This window comes from Heterodontus francisci, chromosome 29 (assembly GCF_036365525.1).
Source record: "Heterodontus francisci isolate sHetFra1 chromosome 29, sHetFra1.hap1, whole genome shotgun sequence".
Taxonomy (NCBI): domain Eukaryota; kingdom Metazoa; phylum Chordata; class Chondrichthyes; order Heterodontiformes; family Heterodontidae; genus Heterodontus; species Heterodontus francisci.
The window spans coordinates 38,354,814-38,372,833 of NC_090399.1; the positions used below are offsets into that span (position 1 = coordinate 38,354,814).

The 18,020-nt window shown below is 44.2% G+C and overlaps 1 protein-coding gene and 1 pseudogene across 1 annotated transcript; both read right to left on the bottom strand.

Moving 5' to 3' along the window:
* LOC137345774 (nuclear factor 7, brain-like) overlaps positions 1-669 on the bottom strand; it is a 61,488-nt pseudogene extending 60,819 nt beyond the window's left edge.
* A 7,473-nt stretch (positions 670-8,142) lies between these two features.
* On the bottom strand, positions 8,143-17,773 carry LOC137345775 (probable G-protein coupled receptor 139). Its single transcript, XM_068009031.1, has 2 exons — positions 17,707-17,773; positions 8,143-9,053 (listed from the first exon to the last, which is right to left on the bottom strand). The coding sequence occupies exons 1-2, from the start codon at positions 17,771-17,773 to the stop codon at positions 8,143-8,145; spliced, it is 978 nt and encodes a 325-aa protein (XP_067865132.1).
* Between the last annotated feature and the right edge of the window lie 247 nt (positions 17,774-18,020).

The following is an 18,020-nucleotide window of genomic DNA, read 5'->3' on the forward strand; positions in this document are numbered from 1 at the left end:
GGACAGTTACTAATATTAACCCAGCAGACCTTCCCCTCCTTTAACAAACTGTGCACTCAGCAGAGGAATGAATCAGGTACATTCCCCCCACCCGAATGTGTTTTACTGGATCCCTTTCCATCTAATTGAGTTTAATTCATTCCCCAATGCTGCAAAGTTGGGTTGCCTGGTAAAGTGGATCTCTAAACTCAGCTCCAACGATGATTGACAGATGTAGCAACTTCCCCATTAAACCTGTCAGTGCCTTCTACTGGAACCCTGTTGAAAGGGCCAATGGTCCCAATCTCTCAAGTACTGTCACCATCCAGGGAAGTGGAGAGTATTCCATCATAATCCTGACTCATGCCATGTCGGTGTTGGAAAGGCTTTGAGGAGTCAGGATATGATTCAGTTACTGAAGAACCCCCAGATTCTGAGCTGCTCTTGTAGCCACAGTATTTATGTGTCTGGTCCAGTTCAGTTTATGATCAATGGTGACCACTGGAATTTTGATGGTGGGGGATTCAGTGATAGTAATGACATTGAATGCCAAAGAGAGGTGCTTAGACTCTCTCTTCTGTGGCATAGTGATTGTCTGGCACTTTTCTGGTTCGAATATTAGTTACCAGTTATTCGCTCAAGCCTGAATGCTGCCGAGATCTTTTTGAATGCAGGCATGGACTGCTTCATTTTCTGAGAAATTATGAATGGAACTGAACACAGGGCACTCCTCAGCAAACATCCCCATGTTTCAACTTGTGATGGAGGGAAGGTCATTGATAAAGTAACTGAAGATGGTTAGACTGAATACACAGCTCTGAGGAACTCCTGCAATAACATCCTGGAGCTGCGATGATTGGCCTCCTCCAACAACCATTTTCCTTTGTGCTCAGTATGACTCCAGCCAGTGGAGAGCTTTCCCCCGATTCCCAGTGACTTCCATTTTATGCGGGCTCCTTGATGCGACATTCGGTCAAATGCTGCCTTGATGTCGAGAGCTGCCACTCTCTGCTCACCTCTGGAATTCAGGTGTTTTGTCTATGTTTGATCAAAGCTGTATTGAGGTCTTGTGCCGAGCAATCATCGCTCATTCCAAGTTGAGCCTCAGTGAGCAGGTTATTGGTGAGTAAATGGTGATTGATAACATTGTCCTAGACACCGTCCATCACTTTGATGATGATTGAATGTGGACTGATGGGGCTGTAATTGACCAGTTTGGGTTTTGTCCTTTTTTCTGTGGGCAGCACTTACCTGAGCAATTTTACATTTCATCCGTTAGATGCCAGTGTTGTAGTTGTACAGCTTGGCTAGAGGTGCGGCCAGTTCTGGAGCACAAGTCTTCAACACTACAGCCAGGACATCATGGGGGGACCATTGCCTTTGCTATATCCAGTGCTGTGAGCCATTTCTTGATTTTTTAAAATTAATAATTCTTGGGATGTGGACGTCGTTGGCAAGGCCAGCATTTATTACCCATCCCTAATTGCCCTTGAGAAGGTTGTGGTGAGCTACCATCTTGGACCGCTGCAGTCCATATGGGAAAGGTACACCCACAGTGCTCTTAGGAAGGGAGTTCCAAGAATTTGACCCAGCGACAGTGAAGGAACAGCTATACAGTTCCAAGTCAGGATGGTGTGTGTCTTGGAGGGGAACTTGCAGGTGGTGGTGTTCCCATGCAACTACTGCCCTTGACCTTCCAGGTGGTAGAGGCTGTGGGTTTGGAAAGTGCTGTCAAAGGAGGTGCAGTGAGTTGCTGCAGTGCATCTTGTAGATGGTACATACTGCTGCCACTGCGATGGTAGTGATAGGAGTGAATGTTTAAGGTGGTGGATGGCGTGCCAATCAAACGAGTTGCTTTGTCCTGCAATATGTCGAGCTTCCTGAGTGTTGTTGGAGCCACACTTGTCCATGCAAGTGGAGAGTATTCCATCACATTCCTGACTTGTGCCTTGCAGATGGTGGACAGGCTCTGGGGAGTCAGGAGGTGAGTTACTCACTGCAAAATTCCCAGCCTCTGACCACCTGTTGTAGCTACACTATTTATATTGTTACAACCAGGTGGGAGGAGTGCACTAACTTTTCTAGATCCACTTCTCCACAGGTCACAACAAATATTTAAATGTTTATCCAGATACCGATACGGTCAATCATATACTCTACTCTTTATCCCTGAATAAAATACATCAACCAGCTTTCTTTAATAAACAACAAAATTATCCATTCATTATCATAACAATCCTCACCTAGTAATGAAGCAAAGCATTAATCCACAGATTGAAATATGAAAGTTCCCTTTTTAAATTAACCCTTTACATAATCTCTGGAAAAAAATTCAAAACTTCTATCTCTGCAGAGGTTTGTTACAAAAAAGTACTTTGGTAAAATACTTGCTAATTCTTGAAGAAGAAAAGAGAAGATATGGAAAGATGTCGGTGGTCCCTTTTTTTTGTCTGGCATCTCAATTACACGCAGAGAGCTGTCACTGGGATCTTCCGAGAACAGGTCTTTACAGACGACATTGAGGATCAGTTTGGAAGGCCTTTCAGGAAAAATGCAGCAACAGTTTCAGTCTGTTTCTTACACTTGTTTCTCAGGGCTTCTTAAAAAGATTGAAAAGCTGGCAAACTTTTCAAAGAGATGGAACAAGCTGAGCTGGGGTTTGTCCTTGGCAGGTAGAATTTTAAACTCCTTTTCAAAATACTGTCCATACCACAACCCTGTCCAAAGTGAAACCAAAAACAATCTCTCTAAAAGCGAAACTGCAAACAGCAGGTCAAAAACCCCTGACCAACATAAATCTTGCCATGTCACTTCTCTGCAAACATCTTCCAGTAAATGTTGTTTATTTATGTTAGCAGGTGATCTCCAGTAAGGGCTGTTAACAAATCAAGTCCAAAGATCTTCCGATGACCTCTTAAGAAAAAAACGCAAAGTCCAGCATCTATGGAATCTTTTTAGTTTTGAAAACACAAGTCCTCAAAATTTACAAAAAATGGAAGTAGTTTTGTAATAATATGGCTGGTCTAGTTCAATTTCTGATCAATGATAGCCACCAGGATGTTGTCATGCAAGCCCCCACCTACCAAGAATGAGGCACAGCAATTTCACCATATGGACATTGAATTTCAAATTGTTGCTGGGAAGAGAAGGCCTGTGACAAGGGGTTGCCAGGCCCCTGGCTGGAAAGACATTTTTGCATATTAACAGACAGTGCATGAAACAAAGAAGCTACCTCTGCTCCAATACAATCCACAAACTAACCTGCTTGGTAGTCTGGGTCTTTTTCTGAATTGTACAGTTTGAACTGAGAGTCTGCAGAAACCTGTTTGCTCCTGGACTGAGAAGATCTCGCTCCCTTCTCTTTCTCTCAAGCCTCTGAATTCACTGAAGACATATGAACCTCAAGAGATAAAAGTCTCCTAAAGCGAACAAATTTTAAGAAGAATACTGGGCCCCAATGAAAAGCAAGATCTACCTACAATCAAGGACTCTACAGTGAGCTCAAAGAACCACAACAACAACTCTTCAGATATTGCCTCAAACCTTTCCACTTTATTTTTTTCTCTTTTCTGTCTCTTGCGTGTATCATGTATGCATGCTCAGGTGGGCGTGTCGTGTATCCATAGGTGTTAACTGAATTAAAATTTAAGTTTAATAAATTTCAACTTTTCTTCTTCAAACCTAAGAAAGCCTGTTTGTGCTGGTTTATTTGCCTTATAATTGGAAAGCGGTGAAAAAGGATTCACCAAGGGGGAGCTAAAAGCACAGTGTTTAAAATTAAACCCTGTTACAGTAAAACCAGGTGAAAGCTGAAATGGAACCCTAGCCCTCTTTCTCACCTGGTCGTAAGAGAAATTTGGGTGCCATTGTCCGGAATTGACCCACAGACAATTGAGAGAAATTGGAAGTTTGAAGTCAAATTGTTCCCAATCAAAGAAGAGCAAGATTAATACTGGTTTCCTTGTGGTTGTGTGTGCTTGAATTCTAACATGTCTGCAACTGAAGCTAGTAGCTCTCCAAGCCAGAGTGAAGTAGCTTGGAATAAGTTAAAAGCACTGTCTTTGGAGGAGTTGAGGAAAATGGCTGAGCAGTGTGGGATTACTGTACGTGGCAAGGCTAGGAAGTCTGAACCACGAAGGCTAGTGGCCAACCATTTTTCCTTTGAATCTGAAAAAGCAGAAGCAGTGTTAGAAGAAGACCCAGACAGGATACTGCTAGCAAAGTTAAAATTGGAACAAAATAACTTGAATTAGAAGTCAAGGAAAGAGAAAGAGAGAGGCAGGAGAAAGAGAAAGAAAGAGCCTTCCAGAAGTAACATGAAGCAAAATGAAATGCAAGAGAGAGAGAGAGAGAGAAAGAATATTCCAGAAGGAATGCGAAGAAAGAGAGTTGAAGTGGCTTGAGTAAACTAGGGGGTGACAGTGAAAGCATGGCCAAGATGGAGGAGCATAATTCAGGAATAGGTACAAAATTGTTAAAACTAGCTCAACTAATCCCAAAATTCAATGAGGAAGATGTGGAAGTTTTTTGTGTCTTTTGGGAAACTGTCAAGGTGGCTAAAATGGCCAGCTGAGACCTGGTCTATTTTACTACAAAGCAAGCTAAATGGAAAAGTCTATAACGTCTATTTCCTGTTGCCAGATGAGAGTTCATCAAGTTATAAAATGATCATAAATGCTATCCTCAGGGCATATGAATTATTACCCGAAGCGTATCGCCAACAGTTTAGAACCCTCAAGAAGCAAGCTAATCAAACTTACCTGGAGTTTGAAAGAAGTAAGCAGCTGGCTTTTGACCAGTGGTTCAGGGCTCTTAAAGTACAGCACAGCACAGCTATGAGAATCTCAGAAAAGTAATTCTGTTAGAAGAATTTAAGCGCTGTGTCCCACTCTCCATGAAGACCCATGTAGCGGAACAGCAGGTCCAGAGAGCCTGACAAGCGGCCCTTCTTGCCAATGAGTTTGCTTTAATTTATAAGTCAGTTTCCCAGGAGAGAACCTTTCCTAATCACCAACACAAATCTGAAACGGACAAAGGGTGGGAGGGTGATAGAAACCTAGGCAGTCCTGGGAGACAAAGGAAAGCAAGAGACAAAGGGGGTCCTCCTCCAGCCAAAAAGGAAGGTGCTGTGAGCAAGAGTGAGAGCCAGACTTGAACAAATTAGCATTAAAAATGAGGAGGTAACAGAGGTTTTAGCTGGCTTAAAAGTGGATAAATCCCCAGGCCCAGATGAGATGTATCCCAGACTGCTATGTGAGGCAAGGGAGGAGATTGTAGGGGCTCTGACACAAATTTTCAAAACCTCTCTGGCCACAGGAGAGGTGCCAGAGAACTGGAGGTCAGCGAATGTGGTACCATTATTCAAGAAGGGTAGTGGGGATAAACCAGGCTAGTGAATTTAACATCAGTGGTAGGGAAATTATTGGAAAAGATTCTGAGGGACAGCATTAATCTCAACTTGGCGAGACAGGGATTAATCAAGGATATTCAGCATGGCTTTGTCAGGGGGAGATCATGGCTAACCAATTTGATTGAACATTTCGAGGAGGTGACTAGATGTATAGATGAGGGTAAAGCAGTTGATGTAGTCTACATGGACTTCAGTAAGGATTTTGATAAGGTTCCGCATGGGAGATTGGTCAAGAAGGTAAGAGCCCATGGGATCCAGGGCAATTTGGCAAATTGGATCTAAATTTGGCTTAGTGGGAGGAGGCAGAGGGTGATGGTCGAGGGTTGTTTTTGCAATTGGAAGCCTGTGACCAGTGGTGTACCACAGAAATCAGTGCTGTAACCCTTACTGTTTGTCGTGTACGTTAATGATTTAGACGTGAATGTAAGAAATATGATCAGTAAGTTCGCAGATGACATGAAAATTGGTGGTATCGTAAATAGTGAGGAGGAAAACCTTAGATTACAGGATGATATAGATGTGCTGGTAAGATGTGCAGAGTAGTGGCAAATAGAATTTAATCCTGAGAAGTGTGAGATGATGCATTTTGGGAGGACTAACAAGGCAAGGGAATATACAATGAATGGTAGGACCCTAAGAAGTAGAGACAGTCAGAGGGACCTTGGTGTACTTGTCCATAGATCACAGAAGGCTAGGAAGGTTAGGAAGGCATATGGGATACTTGCCTTTATTAGCTAGGCATAGAATATAAGAACAGGGAGGTTATGATGGAGCTGTATTAAACTCTAGTTAGGCCACACCTTGAGTATTGTGTCCAGTTCTGGTCGCCATACTATAGGAAGGATGTGATTGCACTGGAGAGGAGGAGAGGAGATTCACCAGTATGTTGCCTCGGCTGGAGCATTTCAGCTATGAAGAGAGACTAGAGAGGCTGGGGTTGTTTTCCTTAGAGCAGAGAAGGCTGAGGGGGGACCTGATTGAGATATACAAAGTTATGCGGGGCATAGATAGGGTAGATAGGAAGAGATTTTCTCCCTTGGCAGAGGGGTCAATAGCCAGGGGGCATAGATTTAAAGGTGAGGGGTAGGAGGTTTCGAGGGGATTTGAGGAAACTATTTTTCACCAGAGGGTGGTTGGAATCTGGAATGCACTGGCTGAAGAGGTGGTAGAGGCAGGAACCCTCACAACCTTTAAGAAGTATTTATATGAACACTTGAAACACCATTACATACAAGGCTATGGGCCAAGTGGTGGAAAATGTGATTCGAATGGATAGGTGCTTGACGGCTGGCACCAACACGATGGGCCGAAGAGCCTGTTTCTGTGCTGTATAACTCTGACCTCTTGACTCACCAAAGCCTGTAAACTATCTACAAGACACAAGTCAGGAGTGCGATGGAATACACTTGCCTGGATAAGTGCAGCTCCAGTAACACTCAAGAAACTTGACACCATTTAGGACAAAGCAGCCCACTTGATTGGCACCCCATCTGCAAACTTTCACTCCCTCCACTACTGACACATAGTGACAGAGTGTGTACCATCTACAAGATGCACTGCAGCAACTCACTACAACTCCTTTGACAGCACCTTCCAAAGTCGCAACCTCTACCACCTAAAAGGACAAGGGCAGTTGGTGCATGTGAACACCACCAGCTGCAAGTTCCCCTCCACGCCACACACCATCCTGACTTGCAACTATATCACTGTTGCTTCACTGTCGCTGGGTCAAATTCCTGGAACTCCCTTCCTAACAGCACTGTGGATGTATTTACCCCACATGGACTGCAGCGGCTCAATAAGGCAGCTCACCACCACCTTGTCAAAGGCAATTAGGGATGGGCAATAAATGCAAACTGAGCCAGCAATGCTGACATCCCATGAATAAATAAAACAAAAAATGTCCTAAACATCCTTCACTACCTACACCCCTCCCTATATCTGTAATCTGCTCCAGCCCTGAAATTCTCTCTATCTCTGTAACCTCCTCCAGCCCTACACCCCTCCCTATCCCCATAACCTCCTCCAGCCTCTACACCCCTCCCTACCTCCATAACTTCCTCCATCCCTTCATCCCTCTATATCTCTGTAATCTCCTCCAGCCCCTACACCGCTCCCTATCTCTGTAACCTCCTCCAGCCCCTACAACCCCACTGTCTCCATAACCTCCTCCAGGCCCTACACCTCTCCCTATACCTGGAGCCACCTCCACTGCCTACAACCCTCCCTATCACTGTAATCTGCTCCAGCCCCTATAATCCTCTCTATCTCTGTAAAATTCTCCAGCTGCTACAGTCCTCTGAGATTTCTGCAATCCGCTAATTCTGGCATCTTCAGAATCCTCAAACCGCCCCTCCAACCACCACCACCGACTGACTTGGGGGCATAGGGAGAGAGAGAGAGAGAGAGAGAGAGAGAGACGGTAGTGGGGGAAGGGAAGGCAGATGGATTCAACAATATATCTCCAAATATAAAACAAGTGATAACAATCAGCTGACACAAGAAGATTTAGATATGTGGCTGCTGTTTCCCCTCCTTTCCTGCAGGGGATGCGCTAACTCTCCTCCGACCCCTTTGTGTCCACTTCTCCAAAGGTGGCCTCTTGCCGACCACCTTCCCATTCTTTAGCATTTGTGACACCCCAACCCCATCAGTGCAGTTCAGATCATTCAGCTGTCGGTCACATTTTAGCCACTGGGGATACATATTCCATTCATGGACTGGAAACACTGGGACCCGCCTCTGGGCTGCTCTCAGTTGTTTTGTTTATTCATTAATTGAATAATTGATGTAACCGGATATTTCACCGCGCTCTTGACCTGCTCTCTGAACTTGGACTGAGTCACCACATAAATAAATGTGTTTGTGCAGCAACTTAAATTCAGCAGCATCCATCCGACTTGTTGAAATACATATTCTGAATCAGTGTAATAGGTCTGATCTGTCCCTGTAATGTTATAATATAAGAATTCCATAACATAGACCAACCACAGAAGTATGAAGTTGCTGGATATGGTGAAGAGTAAAATCACAGACTTCCTTCTGCTCTCCATCTCTGGGTCACTGTGATTCTCTCCCTTGCTCTGACCCCTCAGTCCCTTACGGACTTGACTGGTCATTAAAATGTGTCTGACAGTCAAAGCGTTGAGTGACAGGATTAAAGCGAATGGGAGCAATGGGGTTAAAACTGTAGCAAACCAGTCAAATCCCACCCATCCAGCATCAGTATAATAGCTTGGTTTTGCAACACAGCCCCACGGTACATTGTTGATTATCTCTCCAGGTTCACGTGCAAAGTAGACGGGGATGTTTTTTGAACAGAGCAGAATGCAGGTTGTTGCTAGAACCACAGCCGCAGTTTTCTTCGTGCAATATTTTGTTTTCAGCTTCTGGCAACAAATGGCCACAAATCGATCAAAGGTGAAAGTGACGGTGAACCAGACAGAACAGTCTGTGGCTGCACGGAGCAGGACAATGTTAACACTGCACACAGGGGTGATATTCAGGAAAGATCCTGGGAAATGATAATAACTGATTGGCCACAGTATGACCTCAGTGATAATGACCAGTAGATCCGCCGTTGCCATGGCCACCAGGTAGCGAGTGGTGCAGGTGGAGAGGCCGCACTTTCCCCGGGACAGGATCACAATCGCCAGTAAATTAACTGTAAGAGAGAGAAGGGAAAAGAGACTGGAAATTACTGATCAAACATTCTCCGTGTCTGACCCAGACAGTAAGGGCAGGATTTTAGCACCAAAAACAGGGGGGTTGGGGGAAAGTCAAAGCATAAAATTTAAAAATCTCAACCCCGAACCCAACCAATATCTTATCCGCCTACTACCGGTTTAAGGGAATAGGGAAAGGGGACGGACAGACAACCGGCTCCAGGAGGCGGGTTGGTCATTTAAATATTTTAATGAGGTTGGAAGTCTCTGATTTCATCTGTTTTACAGGTTTAACTCTGTCCGCCAGGGTTTCCTTGTTATAACCCACACCACATACAAAGGCACCCAGGATTGGGAATTGGAACAGTCCACAAATTTGGGATTCGAGCACTCCCTTGTGATCATTCCCACCACACTGGGACCACACCCCACCTATCCCATGATAGGACAACCATCACTGCCCGGGGTCGGACGGCACCCATACTGGTTGGATTACACCCCCACAATAAGACAATAAGACCCTCGAGGAATGCACCTCTCCCCCTAGGATTGAGAACCTCCCCACCAGGATCGTACGGCACCCCTTGTTTCGGGACCCTCCCCCCAGGATTGGACCCCCTCCACTCTGTGATTGGACCCCACTACTCCGCCAGATCAGAACGCACCACTCCCTGGGATCGGACTCTCATCCCTGGATGGGACCCTCCTATGGGTTCGGAACACATCTCCCGGGTTCAGACCATCCTCCCAGGATCGGAAGCCTCAAAACATCAGGTTTCCCCCCCCGGCCCTCTCCCCCTAACTGGACTGGAACCAGGAGACTCTTCCCTGGGGTTTGGGAATCGACAGACCAGCGATTGGAGATATCACCACTCTCTCCCCGTCAGGAGATGGTGATTGGACACTCCCCCGATATCAGGCATCTCCCCCAAAACACCGGGGTCAGCATTTGGACCGCCCTTGTCCTGAGGCCTGCTCCAGAGTCTGCCCTGCCCGACTGGAAGTCAAGCCTGTCAATCAGGCTGACTTCAGGGCAGGGAACCTGTCAAGGATAAAAGAGGCAGTCTGTGGGGTTAAAACTCCGAAACTCCACTCCCAACCTCTTTCTCTCACCCCTGTTAATACCCAGGAATAAACATTGGAGTAAAAACAAAATACTGAAACTGCTGTAAATCTGATAAAAATAGGAGAATGTTGAAAACACTCAGCAGGTCAGGCAGCATCTGTGGAGAGAGAAACAGAGTTAATGTTTCAGGCTGATAGGCTTTCATCAGAACTGGAAGATATGAGAGATTAACAGTTTTAAAACAATCATGTAGTCAGTGAAAAGTGGGAGGAAAGGACAAAAGTAAAGGTCTGTGATCAGGTGGAGGGCAGGAGTGATTCAATGTTAAAAGGGATCATGGTACAAGGTGAATGGGACAATTAAAGAAACAGAGGATGGGTCCAGAGGAGGTGTAAATGGTTACAGCAGAATAACAGAGGGAGAGGGGAGCATGGAAAATCTGGCAAAGAGGAGAAGGCTCCAGTGCCCCGGAAAAGTGATGGAGAATGGTGGGTAGACCCCAGGCATGTGGACCAGCCTGCCAGCTGTGTACCAATAGGGGATCCCCACCCCAAGCACCAGCCAACACCCCGTCCACTCCCAGTGACTCTGTTGTAGCCATCCTCCGCTACCAGCACAGGCCATCCCAGAAAGTGGGAGCAATGGTTATAATCTGTAGTTTTTAATCTCAGTGTAGAGTCTGAGAGGCAATAAAATGCTTAATTGAAAAATCTGGTGTTGTTCCTCATTGAACTTCAGTGGAAGAGTGTAGGAGGTTAGAGATAGAGAGGTCAGAGTGGGAGTGGGATGTAGAATTAAAATGACAAGTGACCAGAAGCTCAGGGTCACACTTGCAGACTGAATGGATGAGTTCAGCAAAGCAATCACTCAATCTGTGTTTGCTCCTCTCCCAATGTCCAGGAGATTCCATCATGAGCAGCGAATACTGTTAATAAATTGAAAGAAGTCCAAGTAAATCACTGTCTCACCTGGAAGGAGTTTTTGGGACCTTGGACAGTGGGAAGGGAGGAAGTAAAAGGTCAGGTGTTACATCTCCTGAGCTTGCACGGGAAGGTGCCTGGGGAAGAGGAGCTGATGTTGGGGGGTGATTGCGAGTGGATCAGGGTGTCACAATGAGTGGGGGGAAGGGAGGGGAGCAGAATATATGTTTGGTGTTGGTTGGGAAGGGGAACTTTATCGTGGTTCTGTCAGGGAGGGAAGGGGTGAAGGCAGTAACGTGGGAAAGAGGATGGACACGGTCGAGGACCCTGTTAACCACAGTGGAGGGGAATCCTCGTCTGAGGAATAATGAAGACATTTCAGAAGCACTGGTGTGGAAGGTAGCATCGTCAGAACAGATAGAACGGAGGTGGAGAAACTGGGAGAATGGAACAGAGTCTTTCCACGAAGCCGGGTGGGAGGAAGTATAATCGAGGTAGCTGTGGGAGTCGGTGGGATTACAGTAGATATTGGTGAACAGACAATCCCCTGAAACTGAAGTAGAGAAGTCGAGGAAGAGAAGGGAAGTGTAAGCGATGGATAATGTGAAGACAAGGGAGGAGTGGAAATTAGGCACAAAAATAAACCGGAAAGGTGGCTCAACTGTGGCTTACAAAAGAAATTAGGATAGTATTAGATCCAAAGAGGAGGCATAGAAAATTGCCAGAAAAAGCAGCAAGTCTGAGGATTGGGAGCAGTTTAAAATTCAGCAAAGGAGGACAAAGAGGTTGATTCAGCATGGGAAAATAGAGTATCACAGTAAACTTGCGGGGAACATACAAACTGACTGTAAAAGCTTCTATAAATATGTGATAAGAAAAAGATTAGTGAAGACAAATGTTGTTGTCTTACTGTCAGAAATGGGGGAAATTATAATGGGGAACAAAGAATTGGCAGAACAATTAAACACATACTTTGGTTCTGTCTTCACTAAGGAGGACACAAACAACCTCCCAGAAAAGTTAGGGAACCAAGGGTCTAATGAGAGGGAGGAACTGAAGGAAATCAGTATTGGTAAAAAAAAGAATTCTAAGGAAATTAATGCGGTTAAAGGCTGACAAAGGCCTGATAATCTACATCCCAGAGTACGAAAAGAAGGAGCCCTGGAAATAATGGATGCATTGGTGGTCATAGATTAGATTAGATTAGAGATACAGCACTGAAACAGGCCCTTCAGCCCACCGAGTCTGTGCCGAACATCAACCACCCATTTATACTAATCCTACACTAATCCCATATTCCTACCAAACATCCCCACCTGTCCCTATATTTCCCCACCACCTACCTATACTAGTGACAATTTATAATGGCCAATTTACCTATCAACCTGCAAGTCTTTTGGCTTGTGGGAGGAAACCGGAGCACCCGGAGGAAACCCACGCAGACACAGGGAGAACTTGCAAACTCCACACAGGCAGTACCCGGAATCGAACCCGGGTCCCTGGAGCTATGAGGCTGCGGTGCTAACCACTGCGCCACTGTGCCGCCCAAAATTCTTCCAAATTCTTCCAAAATTCTATAGACTCTGGAGCAGTTCCTACAAATTAGAGGATGGAAAATGTAACCCCACTATTTAAAAAAGGAGGGAGAGGAAAACAAGGAATTACAGACCAGTTAGCCTTACATCAGTAATGGGGAAAATACGAGATCCGATTATAAAGGATGTGATAGCAGAACACCTGGAAAGCAGAAACGGATTGGACAAAGTCAGCTTGGGTTTATGAAAGGGCAATCATGCTTAACAAATGTACTGGAGTTTTTTGAGGATGTAACTAGTAGAATAGATAAGGGAGAACCAGTTGATGTGGTGCAATTGGATTTTCAGAAGGCTTTTGATAAGGTCCCACATAAGAGGTTTGTGTGCAAAATTAAAGCACATGGGATATGGGGTATTATACTGGCATGGATTGAGAATTGGTTGACAGACAGGAAACAGAGAGTAGGAATAAACGGGTCTTTTTCCTGGTAGCAAGCAGTGACTAGTGGGGTATCGCAGGGATCAGTGCTTGGGCCCCAGCTATTCACAATATATACTGATGACTTGAGTGAGGGAACTAAATGTAACATTTCCAAGTTCGCAGATGACACAATGCTGGGGGGCAATGTGAACTGTGAGGAAGATGCAAAGCAGCTCCAATGTGATTTGGACAAGGCGGCTGAGTGGGCAAATGTATGTTGTATAACGTGGATAAATGTGAGGTTATCCACTTTGGTTGTAAAAACAGAAAGGCAGATTATTATCTGAATGGTGATAGATTGGGAAAGGGGGAGGTGCAATGAGACCTGGGTGTCCTTGTGCACCAGTCACTGAAAGCAAGCATTCAGGTGCAGCAAGCAGTTAGAAAGGCAAATGGTATGTTGGGCTTCATTTCAAGACGATTTGAGTACAGGAGCAAGGATGTCTTACTGCAGTTATACAGGGCCTTGATGAGACCACATCTGGAGTATTGTGTGCAGTTTTGGTCTCCTTATCTGAGGAAGGATGTTCTTGCCTTGGAGAGAGTGCAAATAAGATTTACCAGGCTGATTCCTGGGATGGCAGGATTGATATATGAGGAGAGATTGGGTCGACTAGGCCTCTATTCACTAGAGTTTAGAAGAATGAAAGGGGATCTCATAGAAACCTATAAAATTCGAACAGCACTAGACAGGCTAGATGCAGGGAGGATATTTCCGATGATTTAGGAGTCCAGAACCAGGGGTCACAGTCTCGGAATATGGGGTACACCATTTAGAACCGAGATGAGGAGAAATGTCTTCACTCAGAGGATGGTGAACCTGTGGAATTCTCTACCGCAGAAGGAAGTAGAGACCAAGTCATTAAATATATTCAAGAAGGAGATAGATATATATTTTTAATGCCGAAGGGATCAAGTGATATGGGGAGAGAGCAGGAACAGGGTACTGAATTAGACAATCTTTTTTGAATGGTGGAGCAGGCACAAAGGGCCGAATGGCCTATTCCTGCTCCCATTTTCTATGTTATGATTCTATGTTGATGTAATTTTCCTGTTCAAGGCAAAAGCAGGAAATGACACCTCAGAGTCATAGAGTTATAGAGTTATACAGCACAGAATTAGGCCCTTTGACCCATCGTGTCTGTGCTGGCCATCAAGCCGATCTATTCTAATTCCATTTTCCAGCACTTGGCCCATAACCTTGTATGTTATGGTGTTTCAAACTCTCATCTAAATACCTCTTAAATGTTTTGAGGGTTCCTGCCTCGACCACCCCTTCAGGCAGTGCGTTCCAGATTCCAAGCACCCTCTGGATGAAAAATGTTTTTCTCAAGTCCCCTCTAAACGCCCTGCCCATTACCTTAAATCTATGCCCCTGGTGATTAACACCTCTGCTGAAGGAAAAAGTTTCTTCCTATCTACCCTATTTATGCCCCTCCTACTTTTGTATACCTCCATAATGTCCCCCCTCAGCATTCTATGCTCTAAGGAAAACAACCCCAGCCTATCCAGTCTTTCTTCACAGTGAAATGTTGCAGCCCAGGCAACATCCTGGTGAATCTCCTCTGCACCTTCTCCAGTGCAATCACATCCTTCCTATAGTGTGGCCACCAGAACTGCACACAGTACTCCAGCTGTGGCCTAACTAGCGTTTTGTACAGCTTCAACATAACATCCCTGTTCTTATATTCTATGCCTCGGCTAATAAAGGCAAGTATCCCATATGCCGTCTTAACCACCTTATCTACCTGTGCTGCTGCCTTCAGTAATCAATGGACAAGTACACCAAGATCCCTCTGACCCTCTGTAGTTCCTAGGGTCCTACCATCCATCGTATATTCCCTTGCTTTGTTCGTCCTCCCAGAACAAGAACAGTCATCAAAGTATTGGAAAATATATGTGACGGAGGGGAGCTGAGTAGGATTGGAACAAACAATGGTCCACGTAACCTACACAAAGGCAGCATAGCTCGGACCCATACAGTTTCCATAGTGACAACATTTGTGTGTGGAATATCCCAGTATTCACACCCGAGGTCCACACACCTATACTTTACAACAGGATCCCTGCACAGGGATCAGGATCAGGAACCTGCGAGGGTTTTCATTCCCAGACCAGAGCTGGTGAGGAAGAAAAGAGTTCCAGTGGGAATGGCGAGTGAATTAAACAAAATGAATCAATTGCAAATGGGGCCCTCGGAATGTCCCAGCCGGAGATGGTGGAGGGAAACTAGCCGGGAAATGGCCTCATGGTGTCTGTCAGACAAGATCCCATCCACTGTGAGTTTAAGGAGAGCTCAGATTTACTGGACTTTGGAGCAGAGAGGGGCAGACTGACATGGACAGAAATGTAAATGGAATTCTGCAGCACAGCTCCGAGCTCAGAAGGAAGGAAGTCTCGTGTGTTGTGGGACAGTCGGGGCCAGAATGACCCAATGGATGAGGATTCTGAGCCTAAAGAAGGGAGTGAGATCCCTGAAGGGAGGAACTAAACTGTCGAATAATAGTGAATAAATTCAATGAAAAACTTCAATACATTGAAGGTAGAAAGTGGTGAGATATTTGATAAAGTAATCAGAAAGAGAGAGCAAACTCTCTGGTTCAGATGGATTACGTCCACACAGACTGAAAAAGAAAGGTAGAGATAGCAGAGGCATGAGTATCTGTTCCTCAACAATGAAATCCTTATTCAAAGATTTAACAGAGAAATGTCCAGAAACATATACTCTGATAAAAAATAGTCAGCACATAATCCAAAAGGAAGGTCATTCTTGACCAATATAATTTCATTCTTTGAAAATAAGAGGAGTTAAGACTAATACAGATGATGTAATATACATTGATTTTCTAAAGGTCTTCGATAATGGACCACACAGCAGACTCATGACTAATCTCAGAGCAAGTGGAGTTAGGAGACAAGCAGCAGAATGGACAGTGAGCTGGCTACAGAAACAGAAAACAGGGAGTAGGAGTTAAAGGTATTTCCTCAGATTGGCGGAAGGTGGGAAGTGGTGTTCCACAAGGATCAGTGCTGGGAACATTGTCATTTACAGAAACAATATGGACTCGGGAAGCAGAAGCACAATTTCAAGATTTACAGAGAAATGGGAGTCAAGAGAAGAATTAACACAGAGGAAGAATGCAACAAAATACCTGAAGATATTAATAATAATAAACTTGCACAATGGATATTTAAATAGAAAATTAATTTCAGTTGAACAAAGTGTGAGGTGCTGAAGTTTGGTCGGAAGAATAAGGTTCTCTAATGTACCTTGGAAAATAAGCATCTAAATGGGGTTGAGGGGGAAAGGGGTTCAGGGGTACAGATTCACAAATCATTTAAAGTAGCAACACAGGTTAACTGGGTCATAAAAATAGAAACAAAGCACGAGGTCATTTCTGGAGGAATGGAATTGAAAAAGCAAAGAGCTGATATCAAAATAATATAGAAGCTTGGTTATACAACACTTAGCGTACTGCATACAGTTCTGGTCTCCATATTACAAAAAGGACATTGATGCACTGGAGAAGGTGCAATTATTTTGACCAGGATGATACCAGAACTGAGAGAAGTGTATTATTTATTTCATCATTAACAGTTCACTAATGTTATTATTTACTGTCCTCGGTCTGATCTCTATATTATGAAACCCGATATGTCTGTTTCTCAGTTATAGGTGTCTCTCCTCACAGGGACACACCTCACTGAGCTAAGGGCAGAGATTGGTACAGGTTACATGTGTCGAGACTTTGGATCATAGATAAGAACTGATCTGTCAAACCATAATCAGTTACACAAGTGGATGATTCAATAAACACAGCCCAATATTCATCCTGTGCAATAGTAATACAATTCAACACTCATGACCCACAGATTCTCAGGACCATGTTGGAGGAAGGGGATTAATCATCACTAAAATAACTAAAGTGTTTACAGTAACTATACTCAGAGTAAGAAACATCATTATACAAAGGATTAGAATGCTGTAATAGTGCTGTCCTGCTGTTTAACTGTCAGTAAGTTAACATTTGTTTCTGTTGGAGCAGTTCAATAGGAGACAGAGCAATATCAATACATTTCACTTTCTACACTTATTACCAAACATCAGCAAAAAACACTTGCAATCAATTACATTGTTAAAACACAAAGGCAGCTTCATGGAACGGAGAGATCAGATACCTGAAACAATGATTTCAAAATAGAACTGGGTTGTACAATTGTACTCAGTACAATTCTACAGTGACAGATACTCCCATTAATACATGATCACTGGGATCAGGTGTTCCACTCCGGTTAGTGACCCACACTCATTTTGATTTTACACTGACTGATGCTCCCACTAATACCTTCACTCAGAGAGTTGCCTTCACTGAGGTCTAATTCAGCATTACACGATGTTCCACTAAATGCAATAACTTTATAGTTCAGAGAACCAGTCAGCTACAAACAGAGGTTTATTATCAGCCAAGACAATGGAATGAAACCCCAGTGATAATTCAGGATATTTGACGTAAGGGAATGATATCACTGATCGGGTGTCTGTATAACGCTGACCACGAGATCAGCATTTAACATTATCAGTCACCGAGTAAAACTAAGAGACCAGCTCACACACAGATTTACACAACTTCAGTGGTTGTAGTCACCTACCAGCAACACCAATGATAGCAAGAATTATGTGATATATTTTCGAGATTCTGTCAATTGTTTGCCGCATTTTCTATGTGAAGTGATGTGTCCCTTCGTGCTGCAGACAATCTCTCTGTATTAAACTCTGAGGTGACACATTGCCAGAGCCTGTAATTTATACCCTGTGGGATCTCCCCGGGGATATTGAGGTTGCCACATTGTTGAATTTAAAAAAAAGCTTCAAGCAACAGATTACGACATTGAATTCAATCTGTGTTGTGATCCGAATATATTTATTTCTGAGATTGAATTGGAAATCTCCAAAGACTGGATAA

Bases quoted from the DNA above. Each gene is read 5' to 3' on its own strand.
- LOC137345775 (XM_068009031.1), bottom strand. From the start codon at position 17,773: ATGCGGCAAACAATTGACAGAATCTCGAAAATATATCACATAATTCTT. The intron at 9,054-17,706 runs GTAGGTGACTAC...TCTCTCTTACAG, and splicing joins TGCTATCATTGGTGTTGCTG to TTAATTTACTGGCGATTGTG.